The sequence below is a fragment of the Anoplophora glabripennis genome, unplaced genomic scaffold (assembly GCF_000390285.2).
Source record: "Anoplophora glabripennis isolate ALB-LARVAE unplaced genomic scaffold, Agla_2.0 scaffold428, whole genome shotgun sequence".
NCBI classification, from domain to species: domain Eukaryota; kingdom Metazoa; phylum Arthropoda; class Insecta; order Coleoptera; family Cerambycidae; genus Anoplophora; species Anoplophora glabripennis.
Genome location: NW_019416528.1, coordinates 384,437 through 408,857, shown reverse-complemented (window position 1 = coordinate 408,857; position 24,421 = coordinate 384,437). Strand labels below are relative to the sequence as shown.

At 31.6% G+C, this 24,421-nt stretch overlaps 2 protein-coding genes across 5 annotated transcripts in view; one reads left to right on the top strand and one right to left on the bottom strand.

Moving 5' to 3' along the window:
* The window catches only part of LOC108908893 (PIH1 domain-containing protein 1), an 83,792-nt gene that overhangs the window by 16,349 nt on the left and 43,022 nt on the right, over positions 1–24,421 (bottom strand). The gene's annotated exons all lie outside the window — the stretch shown is intronic.
* On the top strand, positions 185–19,107 carry LOC108908888 (multidrug resistance-associated protein 1-like). 2 transcript variants are annotated; one of them, XM_018713064.1, is made up of 16 exons: positions 185–277; positions 473–547; positions 658–957; positions 3,838–4,104; positions 4,161–4,354; positions 5,144–5,332; positions 5,385–6,018; positions 6,856–7,002; positions 7,525–7,609; positions 7,668–8,375; positions 9,321–9,800; positions 13,576–13,796; positions 14,581–14,994; positions 16,207–16,514; positions 16,735–16,949; positions 18,300–19,107. In XM_018713064.1, the coding sequence occupies exons 2-16, from the start codon at positions 503–505 to the stop codon at positions 18,656–18,658; spliced, it is 4,566 nt and encodes a 1,521-aa protein (XP_018568580.1). In that variant the 5' UTR covers positions 185–277; positions 473–502; the 3' UTR covers positions 18,659–19,107. The 2 variants fall into 2 exon arrangements, with proteins under 2 accessions (XP_018568580.1, XP_018568579.1); XM_018713063.2 differs by having other exon boundaries at positions 205–547.

Here is a 24,421-nt window from a genome sequence, read left to right as displayed (position 1 = left end):
TTTTGGATCGCGATTTCATTGTAAAATAAGATATGTCAAAGTTTCATTAGTTAGATACAAGTTTCATTTTAAAATTATGCTAATACTTATTCCACAGAGTTCACTTATTGACTTATATTTAAGTGGCGAACATATTTGCGTCACCAGATAAGGAAAGGAGTACGATAACGTATGCCAGCGCTCATTCTTAATTAACCCGCTTCCATCTGTTTATCCGTCAGTTGTCAATAGCCCTTGGTTATGGTTAGAAAGATACCTTCCCAAGGTGCACTCATCGGTCGGTGTTAATTCATAATAATTAATTTTCGGTACCTAGTATTAAGATAAAATTAAATGAATAAAATGAAAAAAATTATCGGTTTATGTGCTATATAAATGAGAAAAGTATATAACCTATGAAAAAACAAGTTTTTATTTAAAATTTTTTAAAACAATGTCTAGTCTTGATTAAAGATATATTCTCATTTTTTAGCAAAGAATTAAGCTGTTTTTGAAACGCAAAATGTCGAATTCTACATTAGATAATTTCTGTGGCAGTGAATTTTGGGTGAGTACTCTTTTTATTAATACAATATTTAAATATTTTAAATAATTTAACTTTCATTCTGCCTTTTTGTGACTGTACTGTACTTATTTGTGGATTCTTTTATTTTGCAGAATATTAATTTAACATGGAATACTGATGATCCAGATTTCACCAAATGTTTTCAGAAAACTGTGCTAGTGTGGATTCCTTGTTTCTTTTTGTGGGCGTTTTCTAGTTTCGAAGTGTACTATTTAATTAAAAGTAAAAAACGAGACATACCATGGAACTGGTTAAATATATCGAAACTTGTAGTTACGGGAATTCTTTCCATCTTATGTTTATCGGATTTAGTGAATGCCTTTCAATCAACTAATAGTGATAATGTTTACAGTGTGGATATATATTCACCACTTATTAAGCTGTTCACATTTGTAAGTATTGCTTATTTATTATATAGTGTGATAATATTAAGTTTTTTAAATCATTATTTAAGTTAATCCCCATTTAATAAATATTTTAAAACAGAGAAAACAAAGCGCTTAAAAAAAAATAGGGGTACTGCAACCCCCCCTCTCTGTTCACGTTTTGATATTTTAAACCAAATTTACACAAAAAGTGTGCCGACTTAAGATCAAAATATGTGCTAAATTTCAAATAAATATCTCTACCATCAACGGAATTATCAATAAAAATTATTTAATGAAAAGTGGCATAAGAAAAGTCTCATTATTTTAATCCAAAGAATATGTGGTTAAGTGCTTGACCTAGTAATTTGCAACACCCTGTATATAAGTACCTACATATCTCTATGAAATTAAAAACATTTTCTACATATTATTTAATGTTTGCTTTGTTTAATGATAATAATAATATTGTAATATTACGGTAATATTATGATTCAGAAACTCTCAAATATTGCACATATTTGAGGTGAACTTCTGAACTACTTAAATGGAATTTTTGTTTAGAATATTACAAATATGTATGTAGGTATACTTACTAAGAATGCCAAGTCACTTAAATAAGATAAACTTGTCATACTTTTGTTATTCATTGCAATATTTCCTTAATATTTGATGCAAACTGTTTTAAAATCTGTTCATTTTACCTCTGGGATCATTAACTTTTATTCTGAAATTATGATTAACAATAATAGTGTTGAGTAAAATAATTAGGTATTATTAAACTAGTTACCTATTTTTAAGTTACTGTCGAGTTCATAGTTGTTTTAATAAAATTAACAAATACCTATATATTCAGCTCAAGTATGTAGTCCTTGAAAATAGTAAAGAAAATATTTTTTTGGTCATTTTTAGGGATGTGAAGGCAATAATGTAGCATATATGATTTTTTAATTAATTAAATAATTTGTGATTATAAATGAAAATTAATTTGTAGATTGTAAGTAATAGTTAACATAATTTTGGATTCAGATCTTTGGAATACATTTTTTGAATGATTTAATCAGTCTTGTTACCTACAAAATGAAAAAAGTACTTATTACCTAGAAATGTTAAAAGTTTTTTTACTTTTAATTTACACAGATAGACATATTTACACTTAATTATTGAAGAGTACCTAATAATTGTTTCATGGTTAATTATTTTATAACACTGGCATTAAAATAATCAACACCATTTTTGCAGTACATGATTAGAATTTATCAAAATTATGTTAGCCTTGCATATTTCCCTGAAGAGATTCTATAACACATAATCTGCTTAAAATAAGAAAATAGTGTAAAAACATGATATTTCAGATAAGGATAATTAAATACCTACTATTGATATATTTTGATTTGTTCGAAATTGTACAAATTTTTCGCAATCTTTATACAGTGTGACCCATATCAAATGGAAAGTGGCCGATTTAATTAGGGTCTTTTTCGAAATATAGAATGTAAAAAATTCTATTACATCATATACCTAACATTTGAATTTATTTTGGTTATCAAAGCCAACGTTTTATTATTCTAGCTTTGTTGTCAAATTTGATAAAAACTTTTTTATCAAATTTGACATCAACAAAAAAATAAAAAAGTAGGTTTAGACCACTGAAAATAAATTAAAATGTTATGTGATGTAACAGAATTTTTAATATTTTCAATAAAAAAAAAACAAACAAATAATTTGTCATAAACACCTTTTCTACAAGAATATTTCCATTTGAAATGGGTCATACTGTAAAGAGTAAAAACAATATTATTAATGGAACTCTTGAGATCACATTCCTTTTTAATTGATATGAAGTTGTCATTTTTTTAAATTATAGAGATTGTATAATTAAAAACAAGATATATAAAAAAATAAGTGTCTAAATATTATAGATGTAGGTAGGTACTTTAATTCTGCTTATAATTATTTACACTTTTTTCGTTTCAAATTAAGTAAAACACTGAGACTTCAATTTATATATTACATTGCGTGATTATCTATTTACTTAAATAAGTCATAGGAAATGTTGATATTTCTAAATATTTTGGAAATGCGATTAGTACATTTGATTCCTAATTGTATTCTAAAAAAAGGCCTTTCCCATTTTATTTGGAAAATAAACCATTCTTAAGTTACTTATTTTTAAATAATCTGGAACAAATTTAAAAAAAAAATTGATAGTCTGACAATAAAACACCTTGAGCGTAATTCCAAACACATTATATAAGTAGAAAAAAAGATATCCGAAAATGCTTGTTTTAATAGAAAAGAAAATTTGTATTTTGGACATATTGTTGGGTGACTTTTTAATGGCCAGTTGGCGAAGTGTGCATGAAAAATACTAGCAAGACTTGGCTAGGTTGCTAACTCTCGGGAAATTTTTCAGTTCTAAGCAAATCTGCAAATCCACTAAGGAAATAGGAAAACTCGTGAAATCTGGGGAAATTTCAGATGCTCTGACAAAAAAATCGATTTTTTTATCTTTGAAATGGCAAATTTAGTGAAATGAAAACTATTTTATTAATGTTGTTTGTGTATAAGTATTATTCTTTTTTATTTCATTAATTTTCATGGCACTTGAAAAAATATATAAATTTAATTTCTTCTAATATTGTAAAATATAATAAATTCACATATATTGCATAGATTTAAAAATATGGATGAACATATTTCAGTCTAAAATTCATTTTTAAGTGTATTAAATTATTGAAGCTGAAAAACTGTAAATTTCCAATTATCCCTTAAAGAGCGTACATTCAGCAATCTTAAAATATCTATAAACTATCTGACAATTTTAATTTTATGAAACTTAAAAATGTTATGAATAATGACAATGTATAAATAGATATTGGCTTCACAAAATAGATTTACTTTTAGGCTCTTTCTGCGCTTCTGATTGTATACAACAAGAAACATGGCCTACCTTCTTCAGGAGTGTTATTTCTGTTCTGGCTTTTGTTGGCGATATGCGGCGCTGTTCAGTTTCGATCTGAGATTAGGAGCGCCCAGAGGGGCGAAATTCCACCGGAATCCAATAATTTTTATGTCACTTACATGATTTACTACCCGCTGGTTTTGTTGATGTTTCTACTCAACTGCTTTGCAGACAAACCGCCTAGAGAATCGGTATATCCTAAAACTGAGGTAAATTTTCGTTATCGATTTATTTCAAGAGGGACTAATCTTCCTTTACGATTTAGAGACCTTGCCCAGAAGAAAATGTCAGTTTCTTGTCACGCCTATTGTTCTCTTGGTTCGATTCTCTGGCTTGGACCGGCTTTCGGAAACCTTTGGAAACGACGGATTTGTGGGACATGAACCCCGAAGATACGGCCAAGGAAGTCGTACCGTTATTTGAGAAGAACTGGCTGAAGGTGTTGGAAAAAAGTAGAAGGTTAGTGTCTGTGACATTTTTTTGTGAATTTTTCATAGTGAATGAGGAAAGATCCAAAAATAATAATCAATTAAAGGAAAAATTATTAATAAATTAAAACAATTTTAAGACAGTTAATAGTTTTGAAGTTTTATTTTTGAATAGAATACCAGTATCGAGAAGACATTGAGATATATGGTAAATACTATAAAAAACAAGGGAATAATTTCGAAAAATCTAACGTCACCAGCAACAGGCATGAATGTCAAATTGTCAAACACCAACTGATTGTTCTGCTAGCAGCGTATCACTGTCATTCCGTTGCTCTGTTGTCATATTGTGTCGAACTTTCTTTATTCCGTGCACGGAGTTATGTCAAGGTTTCTGAATTAACTAAACTTTTATAAGACAACTTGGTTTTGATAATTTTTTTTCTCAAAAATGGTTGAATTTGGAATATGTACGATGTATACTGTCACCTATTACAGTTACAGCAGTTAAATTTCTAACACTATATTTTTTGTAACTTTTATTTGGAATTTATTTGTGTGATAAAAAATTTTTTATGGTAGCCTAGAAATGATTAAATATACACCATTTATCCATCCATTTTTTTCCATTTTTCAATGTTTTTAAAGCTTCACAATTGTTATTAGTATTGTTTAAAGAAGTTGTTTTTTCAAAAAGTATTCCTAGATTTTTCCTAGAAGCAACTTTTTTAACTCCCTCTTTGTTACGTTGTACAACTGTCTCATGCTTCACTGCTTTAAATTTAATGATAAAGTAAAAAAACAAAATATTCCTTTTCAGTTACTACGCCACTCAAAATGCGCAATTTAAATCCGATATTGACAGCGTAGCTTTTGTCAACAGCAAGAAGAAAAAAGAGGCATCCGTTTTACCAGCTTTACTGAAGTCTTTCTGGCCCATGTTCGTATTCGGGTCAATATTGAAACTAGTACAGGACGTTTTGACTTTTGCGAGTCCCCAAATTTTAGGGTAAGAATTTGTTAGGTCCGTTTGCTTTTAATTACATCGAATTTTCTTTTAGGTATATTATTACGTATGTAAGAGAGGGACAATACGAGTGGAGGGGTTATTTTTTCAGCGCAATGCTTTTTATAGCTGCGACGGTACAAACTTTGCTAATGGCGCAGTACTTCAATAGAATGTTCATAGTCGGATTGAGGATTCGAACAGCTTTAATATCCACAATTTATAGGAAATCATTGAAAATATCCAACAGCGCCCGCAAAGAAACTACGTTAGGAGAAATCGTTAACTTGATGGCCGTGGATGCACAGAGATTTATTGAGCTGACCGCCTTTCTAAACCTGTTATGGTCAGCGCCAGTCCAAATTATCTTGTCTCTGTATTTCTTGTGGAATGAGTTGGGCCCGTCAGTGCTTGCCGGGTTAGCTGTTATGATAATTCTGATTCCCGTGAACGGATTCATTGCAAATAAAATTAAGACCTTGCAGGTTAAGCAGATGAAGAATAAGGATGAACGTGTGAAATTGATGAACGAGATTTTGAATGGAATTAAGGTTCTGAAGTTGTACGCGTGGGAGCCCAGTTTTGAAAATCAGGTGTTGAAGATACGAAACAAGGAGATAAAGGTTTTGAAATCGTCGGCTTACTTACACGCTGGTACTTCGTTTATTTGGGCGTGTGCTCCATTTTTGGTAAGTTTAAAACTTTTTTTATATTCGTATTTATTTTCATTGAACTTTATTACATTACAGCCAGCAAAAAAATGTTCTTTTTTCCTTCTTCTATTGCTTTTTAAGTAAAAATGTAGTTTTAAAAAGTTAAATAAGAAATATATTAAATTCGTCACTTCTATATTTTTTACCATTTTGTGTGGAAAAAGACGTACAAACTTTCTCTAGCTTAAAGGTGACAAAATGCAAACCTTTTAGTTTTAATGAAATTTATGTCAATTTGAGGTTAAAACCAGTGAGAGCTTTCTATTTCTCAAGTAACCTGAAAATGGTGGATCATTTAAATAGAAAGTTCTTCATGTTTGTCAGTTAGAAAAGGGTCAGTTCCCATTTTTTATATGCTTTTTAAAAAAGATGTCCTTAAAATATCTAATATATATGTACTTTCATTATTTTATTTTCTATTGTTTTGTGTGTAAAAGAGGTACAAAATATATGACGTCAGTCAACTGTCTCTAGCTAATAATGAAACAAAACACAAATCTTTTAATTTTAAACAAAGCCATGTCAATTTGAGGTTAAAATCAGAGAGAGCTTTCCATTTTAGTAATCAGGCTGATCATAGATCACTTAAATAAAAAATTATTTGATTTATTAATTAGTTAAGGTCATTTTCTCTGTTTTTATGATTCAGTTCAAAAGATTTACTCAAAATATCTAATGCAATTTGTCATTTTTTTAAAATATGATATACAAGCATGGCTTTCTCAGTATTGAGGTGATGTTTACTGTTATCCCAATAGTAATTATATAAATTGTTTAAAGAAGATGCAGCCAAGTCTCTTGTGCATGTTCTAGGTCTCTCTTGTCACCTTTGCTACCTTCGTATTGGTGGATGAGAACAACGTTCTTGATGCGAATAAGGCCTATGTATCTATCTCCCTCTTCAATATTTTAAGGATGCCGATGAGCATGTTACCCATGATGATATCGAACTTAGTACAAGTAAGCTGACATTTTTGTATGGAAAAAAAAGTTTTTCTTCAAAACTGCTCCATCAATATAATTTATTCAGCTTGGGAAAAACTTTTTACTATTTTTAAATATTGTCAAGTCTTGAATGATACGTGTTTAGCAGCATGGTTTCAATAGTAAAACTAGTAATTCTAGGAAAAAAAAAACTCTAAGAAACATAAGAAATTCGTCACTGACTAAAAATTTTGTAATTCTCCATTCTCTGTTTCGATATTCGTGGGTGGTTTGGTTTTAAATTTTACTTTATCGCTGGTGGATACGGGGAAAAGAAAAATAATTATGAAATTTGCAAAAACTTAAAATTTTACTTTTTTTTGTTTTTGGTATATTTTTCCTTTTCCCGTAGTACCAATTAGTTACTGATGATATTATTCCTTATGTTTCTGTATAGTTTGCTAGATTGCTACAAACGTAAACTGCTATTCGGACTTTTGACAAAAATAAGAAATAATATATTTTCCATGCAACTTTCTAATGTCGTCTAATTTTTAGACGTACGTCTCGGTAAAAAGAATCAATAGGTTTATGAATGCAGAAGAACTGGACCCAAATAACGTAACACACGATTCGTTTGAAGGTAAAGGCTCTTTACCCTATTTATAGCGTTTTCACTAAAAATATTTTCCTTTTTGTAGCCGATCCTTTAATTATCGAGAAGGGGACATTTTCTTGGGGCGACGATCCTGTTTTGAAAAACATCAATATTCGTTTGAAGAAACAAACACTGACCGCTGTCGTTGGCACTGTCGGTTCTGGAAAATCCAGTTTAATATCGGCCTTCTTGGGAGAAATGGAGAAAGTGTCGGGTAGGGTGAACACGGTGGGTTCGATCGCGTACGTCTCGCAACAAGCCTGGATTCAAAACGCCACATTGAAAGATAACATTTTATTCGGGAAGGAATTCCACAAAGATCTGTATAACAAAGTTATCGAAGCTTGTGCCCTTAAAGCCGATTTTGAAATGCTGCCGGGTGGGGACCAGACGGAAATAGGCGAGAAGGGTATAAATTTGTCCGGCGGGCAAAAGCAGAGAATTAGTTTGGCCAGAGCCGTCTACGCTGATGCCGATGTCTACTTTTTGGATGATCCTTTGAGTGCGGTGGACAGTCACGTCGGTAAACACATATTCGATAAAGTTATAGGACCTAAGGGACTGTTGCACCACAAAACGAAAGTACTGGTAACTCACGGCATCACATATTTGCCGCAAACTGATTCCATAATCGTGATAAAAGATGGCGAGGTGTCAGAGAGTGGCACCTATCAAGAGTTGTTGAACAAGAAAGGTGCTTTTGCCGAGTTTCTATTGCAACATATCACGGAAGATGTGGATACTGACGATGGTAAGTTTCATTCGTTCGTAACATTCTTAAGTTTTAAAGTAAAGTAATTTTATAAATTAATTTAAAATGGTCACAAAAAAATAAATGATAAAATTTTGAATTTTGTATACCCCAAATTACGAGTTAAAAACAATAAAGTAAAAGATATTGAGTAAATTCCACTAAATTCTAAAAAATTAATTTAAAAATATCTTACCAGATGAGGTGAAACAATGTTTTCGATACCAAAAATTTGGATTAAAAAAATGTGAGAGCTAATGTTTTTTTTTGTAATCGAATTAAAATAAAAATCAACATTTAGTTCCAAATTAAAATTTTTAGTGTTGCTCATTTTAAATATAAATTTATTCTTGTCCTTTGGCCACCAGTTAACTTTTTTTCTGACTGATTTAATCTTCACAACCATTGGGACATTTGAACTACGTATAGGGTGTTTTTAAAATTATAATAAACTTCATTGTAGCGGCTTTGAAAACAAACTGGATAATACAGTTCGTCCCTAGGTTTATAAGACAAATCAGTCATTATTTTTGTTTTTTAAAATCTAAAAAATTCGTTCTTGTAGGTCTTGGAAAACAAATTGAAACTGGTATGTAATTTGTTCGAGTTAAGAGTCGAATCTTGCTCAAATTCCTGCAACTAAAAAAGTAGAATGTGTTACTAATTTTTTTATTTATATTTCATAATAATACTCTTCCCTTTTGCACCCCTATTTCTATACTCATTTTCAGTAGTTTTACTTCCAACATATTAAATATGTATATAAATATATCACACATAACATTTCCACATAAAATTATTTAAAATCGCGATTTACGAGTAAAGACTGACTAAACTTTGACGCACCAGTGAAGCTTTATGTTCTAGGTGGTATTGGCTCACATCACGTCTAGTTTTTTTTAAGTACTTAGTTCCATGAGATACTTGATTCAATTATTTTTGTAGCTTTGGACGAAATAACGGATCAGTTAGTCGGTACAGTCATATCCGAGGAAGTAACGAGACGGTTAAGCCGACACCGATCGCGGGTCTCCGAATCCCATTCTGAAAGTGGCTCTGACCGTGTCCGTAATGGATCCCTCCAACGCCAGATGTCTATCGACAGTACCAACAAAAATTTACGGCACAGGACTGGTTCGATAGAGTCCAAGAATGAGACCCGTAAGGGAAAACTTATAGAGATAGAAAAGGCGGAGACCGGTCGAGTTAAAGGAGACGTGTATAAGCATTATTTGAAAGCAGTTGGGATTATTTTCACTGTTGGTACGATGTTACTACACGTAGGATTTCAAGGTTTTAGTATCGGTTCGAACCTCTGGCTAGGTGTCTGGGCCGACGACAGTACCCTTTATGTGAACGGAACCATTAACACGGGCAAAAGGGATTTATACCTCGGAGTTTATGGGGCTCTTGGAATCGGCCAAGGTAAGTGTTATGTGTATAAATAATACTTTTTTTTTAGTGAGTAGACATTCGGTTTTTTGTTTCTTAGTATGCATGCCCACAGGATGATTGAAAAATTTTCTTCTGTGCATATTGTCGTTACGCAACTATTATTTAATGTATTATAATTGAGTATAGGTAGATATATACCTTTCTATGTCTCCTTTGGTTATTTACCCCCTTATTGGGCTTCCAACAAATTAATATTTTTTCCAATTAAAGATAATAATAAACGGAAATCACGCACCAAATTTGGTTGCTGAATTAATGTTGTTTTTCAAAATTTAACACTCATCTTTAGAGGTCAATATCTCTTCAAGGGTACATTCCAAAAAAAAATAATGTTACATAACAAATCGACATATGAATGCAATAAATAAAATAAATTTCTTAATTTTTAGATATATCCCGTGAGTGGCAAAAGTATGGAATATATTTATTTAAAAATCATGTGTTCGTTACTTGAAAAATTGCTCGGACCCGTTGAATTATATTTTTAGTTTCGCATTTTCTGAAGTAATTTTCATTTATACAGGGTGGTCCAAAAAAAGTTATGAAATCAAGGCCAACGTTTTTAAATGGAAACCCCACTTTTTTGTATTTTTATTCAATTCTCCATGGAATTCTGATCATTTTTTATGTAACATAACCTATACCTCTCTTTAATTGTTTTCGAGATAATGACGTCTAAATATAGAATATGGAAAATTTTCAAAAATGACCCTGAGATGGTTGACCCTGCTGGTTTTAAAATAAAACCACATTTACTTTTCCATCGTAGATTTGTGTGATTCACAGAAAGTTGCTTCAAATCAGAAAAATCCATAAGAAATAAGTGGTTCGGTGCTAAAAATTTGCAAAATAAAATGGCTCGTAATTTAAATAGTGACATTTAACAAAATCGTATTTTATAAAATAAAATTATGCGTGTTCAATTAAATTATACCTAAATACCTCACTTATATTTTTTACATTCAAGTCATTGCGTCCTAATGATCAAAATGAATCACCAATCTGATTTTTAAAAAAGTATTAGGATGGGTCAAAAAAATTCGACTATTTTTTTTTACTTTATACTCTAAAAAATAGGTTGCTAGACACCTCTAGAAAATTCTCTCCAAATATGAGCTCTTAATCTTAATAGGAAGGTCCTCCGCTTTACAGTTTTCCATTTTTTCCTCAGTATTAGAAAAAAAAATTCGATATCTCTCTATCAACTGTTCGTTAAAAATATCTCTCCTCATATACTTGTAGGAAATTGAATGCCCTACAAAAAATGTCGCTTACAATGTTTTCGTAAACTTCACCGTTTAAAAGATATTAAAGGTTGAAGTTTGATTATTTTAAGACAAATTTCTGTTTTGCTTATGAATGTTATAACTCGTTAACAAAAAATCATTATGAAATGCGCAATTCATAGTTTTATAGGAAATTAACTGCTCTACAAAAATGGTCTCTTATGATTAGTCGATTAAATAAAGCGTTTAAAGATATTCATCGTCAAACTTCAATGCATGCCAATTTTAACAGTTTTTGATTAATAATAATTCGAAAAATTTCAATTTAGTTTTTGAAAAAATAACGTTTTTGTTAGAAATTTATTATGAAAAGTATTAATCTTAAAGAAAAAAAAATGTTCAATTTGTTATTAAAAAGTTTTTTTATTTAATTATCAAGCGAGTTATAAAATTTCAAACATTTTGGTTTTGGCTGATTTTTTTTTTAACTTTTTTGTAATTTTAACCATTGAGTATGATAGCGAAGAATTTGTTTGACTGCATTAGGAGCTTCACTAGAAACTCAAATTTGTATAAATTTCCCTGAAATTAAACTAAATTGAAATTTTCCGAATTATTAATCAAAAACTGTTAAAATTGGCGTGCATTGAAGTTTGACGATGAATATCTTTTTAACGCTTTATTTAATGACTAATCATAAGAGACCATTTTTGTAGAGCAGTTAATTTCCTACAACACCATGAATTGCGCATTTCATAATGATTTTTTGTTAACGAGTTATAAAATTCATAAGCAAAACAGAAATTTTTCTTAAAATAATCAAACTTCAACCTTTAATATCTTTTAAAAGGTGAGGTTTACGAAAAAATTGTAAGAGACCTTTTTTGTAGAGCGTTCAATTTCCTACAAGTATATGAGCAGAGATATTTTTAACTAACAGTTGATAGAGATATTATTTTTTTTTTCTAATACTGAGGAAAAAATGGACAACTGTAAAGCGGAGGACCTTCCTATTAAAATTAAGAGCTCATATTTGGAGAGAATTTTCTAGAGATGTCTAGCAACCTATTTTTCAGAGTATAAAGTAAAAAAAGAATTGTCAATTTTTTTTGACCCACCCTAATAAGTATATTCCATACTTTTGCCGCTCACTGTATACATGAAGTTTAATAATTTAATTAATCAAATTATTAATAAAAACTATGTTTCTAATAAAGATTGTATACATTTTTTAGCATTAATATCTTGGGTTACAAGTTAGTTTAAATAACTGACAACGTTTGCTAATTTTTATACGATAATTTATTTTGTATCTACAGCTTTTAATAATAACGTGCTTTAACCACCTAATGACAGGATTTAGAACAGCTTTACAAGAAATGAACTTGCGCCTAAGCCTTCCACTTCTTTGCTTTATTGCTTTTATTTGGCTTTGCTTTACACCATTTGTGTTTTAACATATTTTGCTTTTTTTAACATTTTTGTGATACAATGTTTCTGGCGACACTCGCACTTTTCATAGCATCATTGAAGCAGCTGCACAATGTAGTATTGAGTGTAATGCGAGTGCCGTTCACAGCATTTTACGATGTTACAACGGTAAGATGGATCTTACACAGATTTTCAAAAATATTAACTTTTTGGATACCATTTTACCGATGACATTGCGAGGTTGAATCGCTTGTTTCTATGCGGTTAGATAACTTTCTCAAGGCAGTTATATTAACAATTAATAAGGCATAAGAATGCTTTCATGTCAGTTGATATATTAACTATTTTTTATGAAAATACTTTTGCTTAACTGAAGATCTCACAATGAAAAAAGCACACTTCAAAAAATTGTTGACGTTTTGAAAATCAGTCCGTTTTTAAAAACCGAATATCTAAAATATGTGAAAGCAGTGAAAAAACTTTTAATTTTTAAAAGAACTATTGTTTATGTTCTGTTATTTTATGATGCAGGAACTGAAAAATTTTGTTATCACTATTGAATAGCATTGAATTGTTTCTATATGTATGTAAAAAAAAATATTTGTAATTCTTGTTAAACTATTTTCTTTCTTATGTTTTTTCAGTAGATTTTTTTTTGTTTTGTTTGGATGTTTTGTGTGTTTTTGCTTGGCTTGCACTGGGATTTTTGTAAATGTTGTTGACACCAGCCACTAACATTTGTAGCGATTTCTGTGTATTCTGTGGAAATGAATTTAACTATTTCATCGTTGAATGCAGCGAATGAAATTCACAAAGTTCTTCTAATAAATGTCAGTATTTTTGGGAAATTATTCCAGTTGGTACGAGTTGAGTCGATTTTCTATGTATTTGTCCGATATCGAAGTCGAGTTTCCGTTTAATTGTTACGAAGTGATAGAGTTCATTCATTGTAAGATAAATTTGAATTTATCAGCAGTTATATTTAAAAATGAGTTTTATACATTTTTATTTCTGAATTTTTTGCTTTGACATTTTCTTCATTTCTCAGAAATTTTACTCCAGTCACATGGTAAATATTTTGTTTCCAGTAATCTGCATAGTAGGTGCCAATTTATTATTCACTAAAGCTACCTTGGACGGAGCAATCAAAATTCACAGATTTTTGTTGAGTAACGTTTTGAGATTACCATCAGCATTTTTTGACGTCACTCCAATGGGACGTATATTGGCCAGGTTTTCAAATGATATAAACGGCGTGGATATAATATTACCCATGAATTTGCAAGTTATGATACAAACCACCATAAAGGTAGGTTTTTATTTATTTATTTTTATTATTGTTGAGTTGAGGGGGAAGAGGTATTTGTTATCGATCTGTTTTGTGTTAAGTCATTTACATCATCAAATCACCATTGTTAGCATCGTTTATTCTTTGGGGATGGTTACGGTTCATAAAATCACATTCGTATCATAAATACATTATACATATAATCTATGTATATGTATCGTTTAACCTGCTAAATTTCTCCGTTTGGGCCATTTATGTTTTTCTTTTACTCTATGGTATTCTTGAAATACTTTGTTGAAAACAGAAAAAATACTATAGTGTTAATAAATTACAATTTATTTTGAATATTTATTTGTAATTCAAAAACTCCATGAATTGTTATACAATCAGTCAAACTTAGAAATGTAAACTGTAGATGGCGACTCTCAAAAAACTCCTGTCATCCTTATACCTTCAACAAGGGTGACAGAGATTTTATTGGAGAGTTACAACTAGTATTTTCATTGTCTAACTGTATTATACACAAAAAAATGCCTTGACACATATGACATTTAGGCATAGTTCAGGAAACGTCTCTTTTGTGGATTTTTGTATAGTGGCTTTTATAGTTGGTGTCTATGTACTGTCGCTTTTCTTTATTACGACAAAGGAATCCGTGTAGGGTTATTTTTTGTGAGAATAGTTTTGTCTAACCAAAAATCTTTCACATTATTAGGTATTTTTTTTGTATGTGTTGTCAAATTTAGTTGAAAGCTTTATAGTGTCTCCTATAAAAAAAGCAATATACTAACAATGTATGTTTTAGGTTATAGGGACTATGGCGGTTATAAGTTACACCACCGTTTTGTTTTTGATCGTAATCGTACCCATCGCGCTGCTGTATTACTTCATTCAGAGATTTTATGTCGCAACTTCCCGTCAACTGAAACGATTAGAATCCATATCACGTTCCCCCATATATTCGCATTTCGGCGAAACCGTAACGGGAGTACAAGCAATCAGAGCTTATGGGCAAGAAGAGAGATTTATTAGCGAATCAGAGAAAAAAGTGGACCTGAATCAGATCTGTTACTATCCGGGTGCCATTTCAAACAGATGGTTGACCATAAGGCTGGAAATGATTGGTAACTTGATTATACTGTTTGCGTCCTTGTTCGCCGTTATAGGAAGGGAACAGGATCCTGCGTTGGTTGGTCTAAGCATTTCGTACGCGTTACAGGTAAATATTATTTAATTGTATCTAAAATTTGTTATGACAGAAATTTGGTCTATGTAACATATGGAAAGGGGTCTTGAGCTTTTACATTAATCGATCTTACCCTTAACATAGTTCATTATAATAAAGGAAAGTCTCATTTTGTGATTTTACATGTATTCTCTGATGAGACGGACAAGGTAGTTCAAATGTCCCAGTCTTAATCAAACTGTTTTCAACTTTAGTTGTCTCTCTTTTATTTATAACTCAAACGTGTGACATTAGGCAAAATTAATTAAACAAATCAAAACATAGTTATAACCGTTTTTCAAAAACGGACCCCAAGAAATCAGAAATACATGTCTTTCTTTGGGAAATGTGGAAAATCTCCCAGAAGTAAAATTAGTCCAATACTGTATCCTATTATGTACTCTGCTTAGTATATCTTCAAAACTTACAGTTTTTAAAGCATTGAATGGTTATTTATTATGTCATTGTGATAGAAAAAGTTTGAAGCAAATAAAATTATTATAGCTGTTTTATTAAATTTTTACTAATTTATTCATAACTGTAATTGTAAATTTTTCGGCAAAGATTCAGATATGACCCAATATGTTTTTTGATTTTTATTTTGGCAAGTTTTAAATCGGAAAAACTTAAAAAATAAATTTTGAGACATTGCGTTACCAGTAGTTGTGAAACGGCAAAATATGTCTTCTCACATATTTGAAATTGGCGGGAATAAGGAATCTTCTTCTTTTATTTTCGGAGGAGACGGTCAAAAAGTAGTTCAAATGTCCCAAACTCAAGTTTTGAGTTTTCCAGTTATAATTAAAATGTATCACACTACAATAAATCACCATAAATTAATTAAATGAATGAAGATGTAGTCCAGTTTTTCTCAAAAATTTAATCCAAAAAATCTTAATAAAGACTGAAAATATCGAAATCTATTGGCCGTTCTCGAAACTGTTTTCCATCCCAAGTTTGACTATTCTATTTATAACATATGTATAAACATAAACTGTTAAAAATACAAGATCTATAGTCATTTTTAATAACAGAAAAGTTGTAATAAAATTAATAAATGTGGCGTTACACATGTTAATGGTGACGTTTCAGAATTTTTGAACCTCTGGGTATTTAGAAAGAAATAGCTTTAGTTACTAACTAAATTATAAGTAATAATCTTGTGATTTCTCAGTTCACATTTCAATATTATCAAAACTTTTATAGATCACGCAAACTCTCAACATGTTGGTAAGAATGACGTCCGACGTGGAGACTAATATAGTGGCAGTGGAACGTATCAAGGAGTACGGCGAAACTACACAAGAAGCACCTTGGGAATTACCCAACAAAAATGTATCAGCAGTTTGGCCAGAGCAAGGATCAATTGAATTTAAGAAGTACGCCGTAAGATATCGGCCCGGTTTGGAGCTGGTTCTAAAAGGCGTCGATTTCCATATTAAGGGTGGGGAAAAGGTCGGCATTGTAGGGAGGACCGGTGCAGGGAAATCTAGTTTGACCTTGTCATTATTCAGGTAAATTTAGTTGTCATTAGTTTGGAGACATGGATTTGGTTTACTAGTTTGTGTATGTCGTTTATGTAATTTAAGCCCTCGAGATGTTTTTCATAGCTCGTGAAAATATTTAAGTTTACCAAAAATCTCCCATTGGAAGTTGCAAAATAATGAAGATATTCATAATTGACTACAAGTTTTTTTAATCAAAAGCCGTAAATGTAATTTTTATAACTTTTAGGATTATCGAGGCCGCTCAAGGACAAATCTGCATCGATGGTGTCAATATCGCGGAATTAGGGTTGCACACCTTAAGGTCCCGTTTGACGATCATTCCCCAAGACTCTGTGTTGTTTTCTGGAACTCTCCGCATGAATTTGGATCCTTTCGACAAGCACTCGGACGAGGAGGTATGGCGGGCCCTGGAGCAGGCCCATCTGAAAGGTTTTGTGAAGAGTAAGTACACACACACACACACACACACTTTTATTTCTAGCGTGGATTTTTTTTTAATACTCATGGCAAATTGTAACGTTTGAAAAATTTAAATAGATATTTCATTGCTAATGTTTTTTATACAGGGTGTTTCAATATTCTCTCTTCTAGTAAATGTTGTTTTGATGTTTTGTTTATCCATTAGAGGGCGTCAAATTAGATCTGTATCGAAATTGCAGCGATGACTAAAAAAATCCTTTAGAAAAACGAAAGATTTGTGATTAGTCGCTTATAAAAAAATTTATATGGGATGTTTCACGTCAAGCGGATCATCGACCTGGACAAAAATTGCGTGGAATGATTGAGACGTGTAAGGGCTCAAAATGTTTGTCTAGTAAGAGGCTTTCAAACGCAGAGTGGTACTTTTCAAAAATCCAAAATGGCGGACCTAATATGGCGGCTGGAAGCTGGAGAAAACCTGAGTGTACGGCAAAAAAGGGTTGTAAAAAAAAATTCGCAACCAATCGGGTCATTTTTTTAGCTTAAATTGTAGCTGAGGGACACCTCTTAAAAGCTGGTGTAGGTTGGATGAAAAAATCCAAAATGGCGGATCCAACATGGCGGTCGAAAAACCGATTTGGTGACTGAATTTTTGAAAATCAACCGATTTACACCAAACTTGGTATACGGGAGTTTTTGAGGTCGCTGATTACGAATCCAAGGTCAAATTTGCAAAATTCAAGATGGCGGACAAAATTTCAGAAAATCGAACGATTACCACCAAATTTGGTATATGGGGATTTTTGGGGTCGCTGATCATGTATCTTCGATTGGATTTGCAAAATATAAGATTTTATCCACCATACTGGATTTGTCATTTTTTTAACAACCTCCGAAAACCTTCATATACCAGATTTGGTGGAAATCTGTTGATTTTCCGAAATTTGAGCTAAAAACTGACCCGATTGGTGGCGAATTTTTTTTTTTCACAATCCTTTTTTGCAGTACACTCAGGTTTCCTCCAGCTTCTGGCCTCCATATTCGGTCCGCCATTTCTGTACTTCTGTTACGATGTGAAAATGTGATATCTTCATACAAGTACAAGCATACCAAATTACATTTAAATCGAACAAAGGGTTATTAAAAAATTTTTTTTTTTTACTGATTTGCACGTTTGCTGCACTCAAGATACTCTCTCAGTGCGCACCGAGTGCAATCAAGTCGAAAAGGTTGTAAAACTTTTTATTACTTTGACTGTACCCTCTAGCGGCTAAGCGAAGCAGTCGTCTTCTCGCGACCCGAGAATAATGGAATACTGGAATACCCCGTACGTAATAATTGCTGCACTTGAATATACTCCTATTTCTTTAGGCCTTCCCGCCGGTCTTAGTCAACACATGTCCGAGGGAGGAGACAATCTCTCGGTAGGCCAGAGGCAGCTCATCTGCTTGGCCAGGGCCCTCCTCAGGAAAACTAAAGTGTTGGTCCTGGACGAAGCCACGGCCGCCGTCGATTTAGAAACCGACGATCTGATTCAGACAACGATCAGGACGGAATTCAAAAATAGCACGGTTCTTACCATAGCCCACAGGTTGAACACGATCATGGACTCGGATAGGGTCATAGTGTTGGATAAAGGCGAAATCGTGGAGTTCGACACGCCGGCCAATCTGCTGGAAAATCCAGAAACGATATTCTACGGAATGTGCAAGGATGCCGGGTTAGTTTAATTTATATAAAAATGTATTCCGAAATAATCAGGTTGATCTTTATGAATGCTTTGGATCTCGTTTCAAACGATATTATGAAATTTGGAACAAAACGTTTAACTAAGTGGATTTTAATTTCGGATATTGCCAATACGTGCAGATTATATATTTATACCAAGTACATCCTTTTTATATTTTTGTACTTAATAGATTTTATCGTTCAACTTTTGCCTTACGAAAGTGATACTTATACAAAATGTGATCCTTATAGCTGTTACCATTTTTAATTTATAGATATATTTTGTATATCGTAACATAAATAGTACTTCAACCTGAAAGAGATCAGTATTTTTACCAGTTTGATTTGTAAATACGAAAGTTAATTTGTTGAGTAACTGAGTAAGCGTTAAATTTCTTAACAGATTCCATGTAAATTTATATACAAATATATATAAACTTTATATTGTTCATCAATGTCGTATTTATTTACTCCTCTCCTTTCCTCGTCTAACAAATAAAAAAAATTCATTTATTTACTGACAAGGTAAGATTTTCTTATAGTTATTATAATACAAAATGTGACTGACCAGGAATGAGAGTATATTTTCCAAAACTTTTCGATGCAGAATCAGAATCCCACTAGGATTGCTCCATCACAGCAGATTTTAAGGATATCCTAAACGAAAAGTGCGAAAAACGCAAAACACGATTTTTCGTTGTAAAAATAAGAACCGACAAAGAGCAGGAGCATGTAGGCGAACCCTAAATATGGTGATCAGAGTGTCTACTGCTCCTTAAATCCCTTGAAAAGCTTGAAAACTCCTTGAATGGATTTAATCTACTTGAAATACTTGAAATCTCCTTGAATCGAACTAATGATCCTTGAAAAATTTTTTCGCAATTATTTAATTACAATTTTTAATGAAAAATGACGCTGTAAAAAAAGAACTATTAAAGTTTGATGAGAAAAAACATCAGCTAGATGAATTTTTTATGAAACTGTGTGCTGAGCAAAAAATATCTGCGAATTTTGTCGAATTTGTAAAACAAATATTAGTATTTTTTCACGAAGTTTTTCTTTCAACAAAGAATTCCTAGTTGAGAATCTACAAGAACAAAGTCTTATATCTCAAAGATCTGTACATGATTTTATTATTGTTAATAATAACGATGATGATAAAATAACTGAACCAACGATTGCCGCTTTTAAATCCTCTTCTACAAATCGAAAACAAGCTTTATAAGGCAAAAGAGAAAATGAAAGTGAAGAGAAAAAAAAGAAAATTGGTTGAAGAAGCAGCAGATTTAAAATTGAGAAAAAAAGAATTAGAAATGATAATAAGTGAAAATCAGAAATATGTAGTACAATATGACCAAAAAATTAAAGAGTTAGATAAACAATTAAAAAAATGATTCATATTTTAGAAATTACTTAAATATTTTAATTTTGTTTAATTTTTATAGTTCTCAAAACCAATTTAATATAATTTTGTAACGATTATTGTAATAAAATTTTTATTTCAGATATTGTATTGTTATTTTTGTTTAATAAATATAATTAAATTCCTTCAATATAATATAATTTTAATGTATGCTGTAAGTGTAAAAATTATGATGATGATCAATTTTACTTAGATATCCCATATCATCACGTTTAAATTGTCAATTTTTCAGTAATATATTTTATCTTTTCAATCTTATTCTATCTTATTGCGATACTTAATAATCGCTCGTATGCGTTTAAATTTTTAAAGAGAATCAGAGAGATGGTCAGTTAGATGTCTAATTTTTTTATCTGTCGTGAACGCGGAGCGCACCTTCATCTTCAAGTTAATAACTGTATTTTGAGTAAAGAAAATGAAAAATTTCGAGTAAATTAACGTCGATTAGCTTTTACAAAAAGTGTTTACCCTAGAAAAAATTACCTCCTTGAAAATGAATTAAAATCAACCCTTGAACACCTTGAAAACTCCTTAAATCCGAAAAAAAAAATTTAGTAGACACTGGGTGATTTAAAGCAACTTACCTTCACACTAAGCTGCACTCCTGAGAAGTTATAGGCCTTGAAAGTGGGGTTTCAAATTTTGAAAAAAAATCAATATCTCGGTTATACTTGAACTTAGAAATACCAAAGGAGGAGGGCCCCTGAGACCGGTTTTTGGCTTAATTTATTTTTGGCTGAAAAAATTTTTTTAGTACCTACTAGCAATATTGAATCATTTCCACCCTAAATGGACCAACACCCTCACCCTCCTTTCCCCCTCCACCCCCCTTAAATGAGATGATGCACATTTACATTGAATAAAAAGAAAAAATCAATAATTATACATACATGCTTGTCAGTGGCGGTTCGTTCGAGGAGGCTGGGTAGGCTAAGCCTCCTCTGAAGTTTTTGATAGTATTGCAAAAGTTTTCTTTTAGTTTTTTTTATTTTACATCATATAATTAATATTATTTAAGAAATTTCCTTACAAATCTATTTTCATATGCAACTAATTATGTACCTACTAAGGGAGATCTCGAGTACGTAAATATACCCTTTTAAATGTTCACTATTTTTCGCGCCCTCCGAATTCGCATTATAGTCGCTGGCAGCTAACTTCCTCAAGCTTCCAAGTCTTTTACTAGAGCTCTATAGGATGCGTGATTGCGTGGCCTTGAATGATGGTACGATTATCTAGATTCGAGCTTCAGCAGTCGACACGGAGGCTTGTTGCCACCTTCCATCTCTTTTAATAAGCCAATTCTTCAATATAGCACTTCTTCTCTACCACCTCAGCGCTCGCAGTTCGCACGCAGTTGTATCATACAACCTGCGTGCGAACTGCGAGTGCCTAACATACAACTTGCGTGCAAACTGCGAGTGCCTAATATACAACTTGTATGTTACATTTCATCACATAAGAGTAACTAAACTTTAAGTACAAAAAAGTTATGTCGTTTCCAACACCTTCAATCTACGGCAGTTGGCGCCCTCTATGAACTATAACCAAAATGTGAACAAATTTCAATTCCTCTATCCAAAGAACCCCAAACCCCAAAATTTTGTGTAGATATTTGCATTTATTAAGAAATAAATGGAAATAAACTAAAATAATATTTTATATTTAACACCCTGTATCTCTTTAACTATCAACTTTTGGACTAAGGTTAGTTCGGCTAAATCGCAATATTATTGCTTCGGGAATCTATCCATGAATTTTGGCCCATTACATCGGGACCACCCTGTATAATACAATCGCAGTACAGTCGCGTTTGATTTAAAGACATCGTGTTTCAGCGACTAGAGCAATGCGTGTACTGTTGGTTGCAATACGCTTGGTAATTCGCGCGGTTGTTTTATCAGATAAAATTAATTTTGTTCCAATCGATTCGTATGCCGTTTGTCAAACGCATAATTAGGCCAATATTTAACAAAAATAACAATGGCATACATGGCACTATCGTTGGAATATGACCAAAAAATTTGCACTCTTTTTTCGATTATGTCACCAGGTACTCCAGGTAGATCCCTTCCAAACTGTAGGCCAATGATATTTACAATGAATCTCATCGTAACGGATGATATATTAAAAGGGTATACGTATATATAACAATCATTGTCATACCTGTGCAATTAATACAGTCATACAGATATGAAATTAAATTAGACCTTCGGGAACCGTATGCCCTTTGGAAATTGTGCGCTTTATGCCAAAAATCATTGAATTTCGAGTATGCATACGTGTAACTATCATTTACAAATGCAATATTTATTTACACTTTTAAGGGCGTCACCCTATCCTTCGGTTCTACTCTGCCCATATGCCGACCGTTTTCCGATTAATTGTTGCTAAAGTACCGTTTAGTCTGCTCGGCATACGTGTAAAACGCGATTTTTTTGCAATTAACAATTACCTAAATAAAATTAATTTTATAATTATTCGTAAATTCATTTATAACTACATAATTTAATTCATGCCAAAACATATTGAATTCGTAAAATAGTGACAATACAAAAAAAAAATTTTCAGAACACTGTTTTGTTTGGCAATTATTTAAAAAGCAGCAACCGAGAAAACTTAATATAGACATATATTTGTGAGACCTTGAATATATGAACGATATTTGAATTATCTTTCATTGTACTTTAATCATCATCATACTTCGCAATTTTATCATATTTAATGCCTTCGAATATCTGAGCTTGATAAGCACAACAAAAGCCAAGTCACTGTACAGGGTGGTCCAGATTTTAATAGACAAACTTCGGGAAAGTACTAAACAACAAAAATTAACATCACTTTGCTCTATGAACATAGGCGCAGAAAGAGATACAGGGCGTTGAAATTATCAAAAATAAAACAATTTTTTAAAATATCTGGAAAACCGCTTGATCAAATTTATCCAAATTTGGTACACATTTTTTTTCGAATATTTCTCCTAGTTCTGTACGCACACAGTCCAAATTCAAAAACCAGTGGCGGAGAAACAAGGACATTGTTTCCTTATTTAGAGTAAAACTTCTACGCCACTGAATTAATTGGTAATATGAATACATTTTACAACGGTCTGAAACATTCCGGATGAAAAAACACTCTTTTATTTTTGTCGAAAAGTGAATGGTTTACGAGTTATGAGACATATTATGATGCGGTTTTCCAGATATTTAAAAAAAATATTTTATTTTTATTAATTTCAACGCCCTGTATCTTATAAACGGTAGCTTTCTGCGCCTATGTTCATAGAGCAAAGTGATGTTAATTTTTGTTATTTAAAACTTTACCGAAGTTTGTCTATTAAAACCTGGACCACCCAAATTTGTTTTATTTTTCCCGATTTCATGCTTTGTTTACTTGAATAATATGTCTCAACTCGTAAACCATTCACTTTTCGATGAAAATAAAATAATGTTTTTTCATCCGGAATGTTTCAGACCATTATAAAATGTATTCATATTACCAATTAATTCAGTGGCGTAGAAGTTTTACTTTAAATAAGAAAAGGACATCCTTGTTTCTCCGCCACTGGTCTTTGAATTTGAACTATGTGCATACAAAACTAGGGGAAATATTTGAAAAAAAAATGTGCACCAAATTTGGATAAATTTGATAAAAGCCGTTTTCCAGATATTTAAAAAAAAATGTTTTATTTTTGTTCATTTCAACGCCCTGTATCTCATAATCGGTGGCTTTCTGCGCCTATGTTCATAGAGCAAAGTGATGTTAATTTTTGTTGTTTAGTAGTTTCCCGAAGTTTGTCTATTAAAATCTGGACCACCCTGTATATGCGTCACAAAGATGAAATTAAATGAAATCGCAAGTTTCGCTTTAGTATATTAGTAAGCTATTGCGAAAATAAATCAAGCCCTAATATAAAATAAACTTTTTAAAATATAAAAAGCAAAAAAAAAATAAAAGAAATAGGTAATAAGAAACATAAAACACTTAAATGTCTTGTTATGTAAATATTTAAAAAGTTACAAACGAAATAATTAAATATACACGTGGGTTAAATATGTGTAGGACCTTGTATTACAGTTAGTGACAGCAATAAGTACTTTTATTACAATTCAGTGATATCTCCTAATTTTATCTATAAATTTGTGCTTCAAAAGCTCAGACCACCTTTTATTTTCTTGATAACAAATGCCACTCATGCTTAAATGCGTCACATGCTTAAAAGCTAGTCCAAAATTAGACGTTACATTATTATCGAAGTATGTATTGTATTTTCTGTACTACAATCACATATCGATGAATTTCTTAAGCTTTGCTTTTATTCGATTCCAAAACTCATGAGGAT

Excerpts from the sequence above, each read along its gene's own strand:
- LOC108908888 (XM_018713064.1), top strand. The coding sequence starts at position 503 with ATGTCGAATTCTACATTAGATAATTTCTGTGGCAGTGAATTTTGG. Across the intron at positions 958-3,837 it reads TTATTAAGCTGTTCACATTT|GCTCTTTCTGCGCTTCTGAT; the intron begins GTAAGTATTGCT and ends ATTTACTTTTAG. Across the intron at positions 9,801-13,575 it reads GGCTCTTGGAATCGGCCAAG|TAATCTGCATAGTAGGTGCC; the intron begins GTAAGTGTTATG and ends TTTTGTTTCCAG.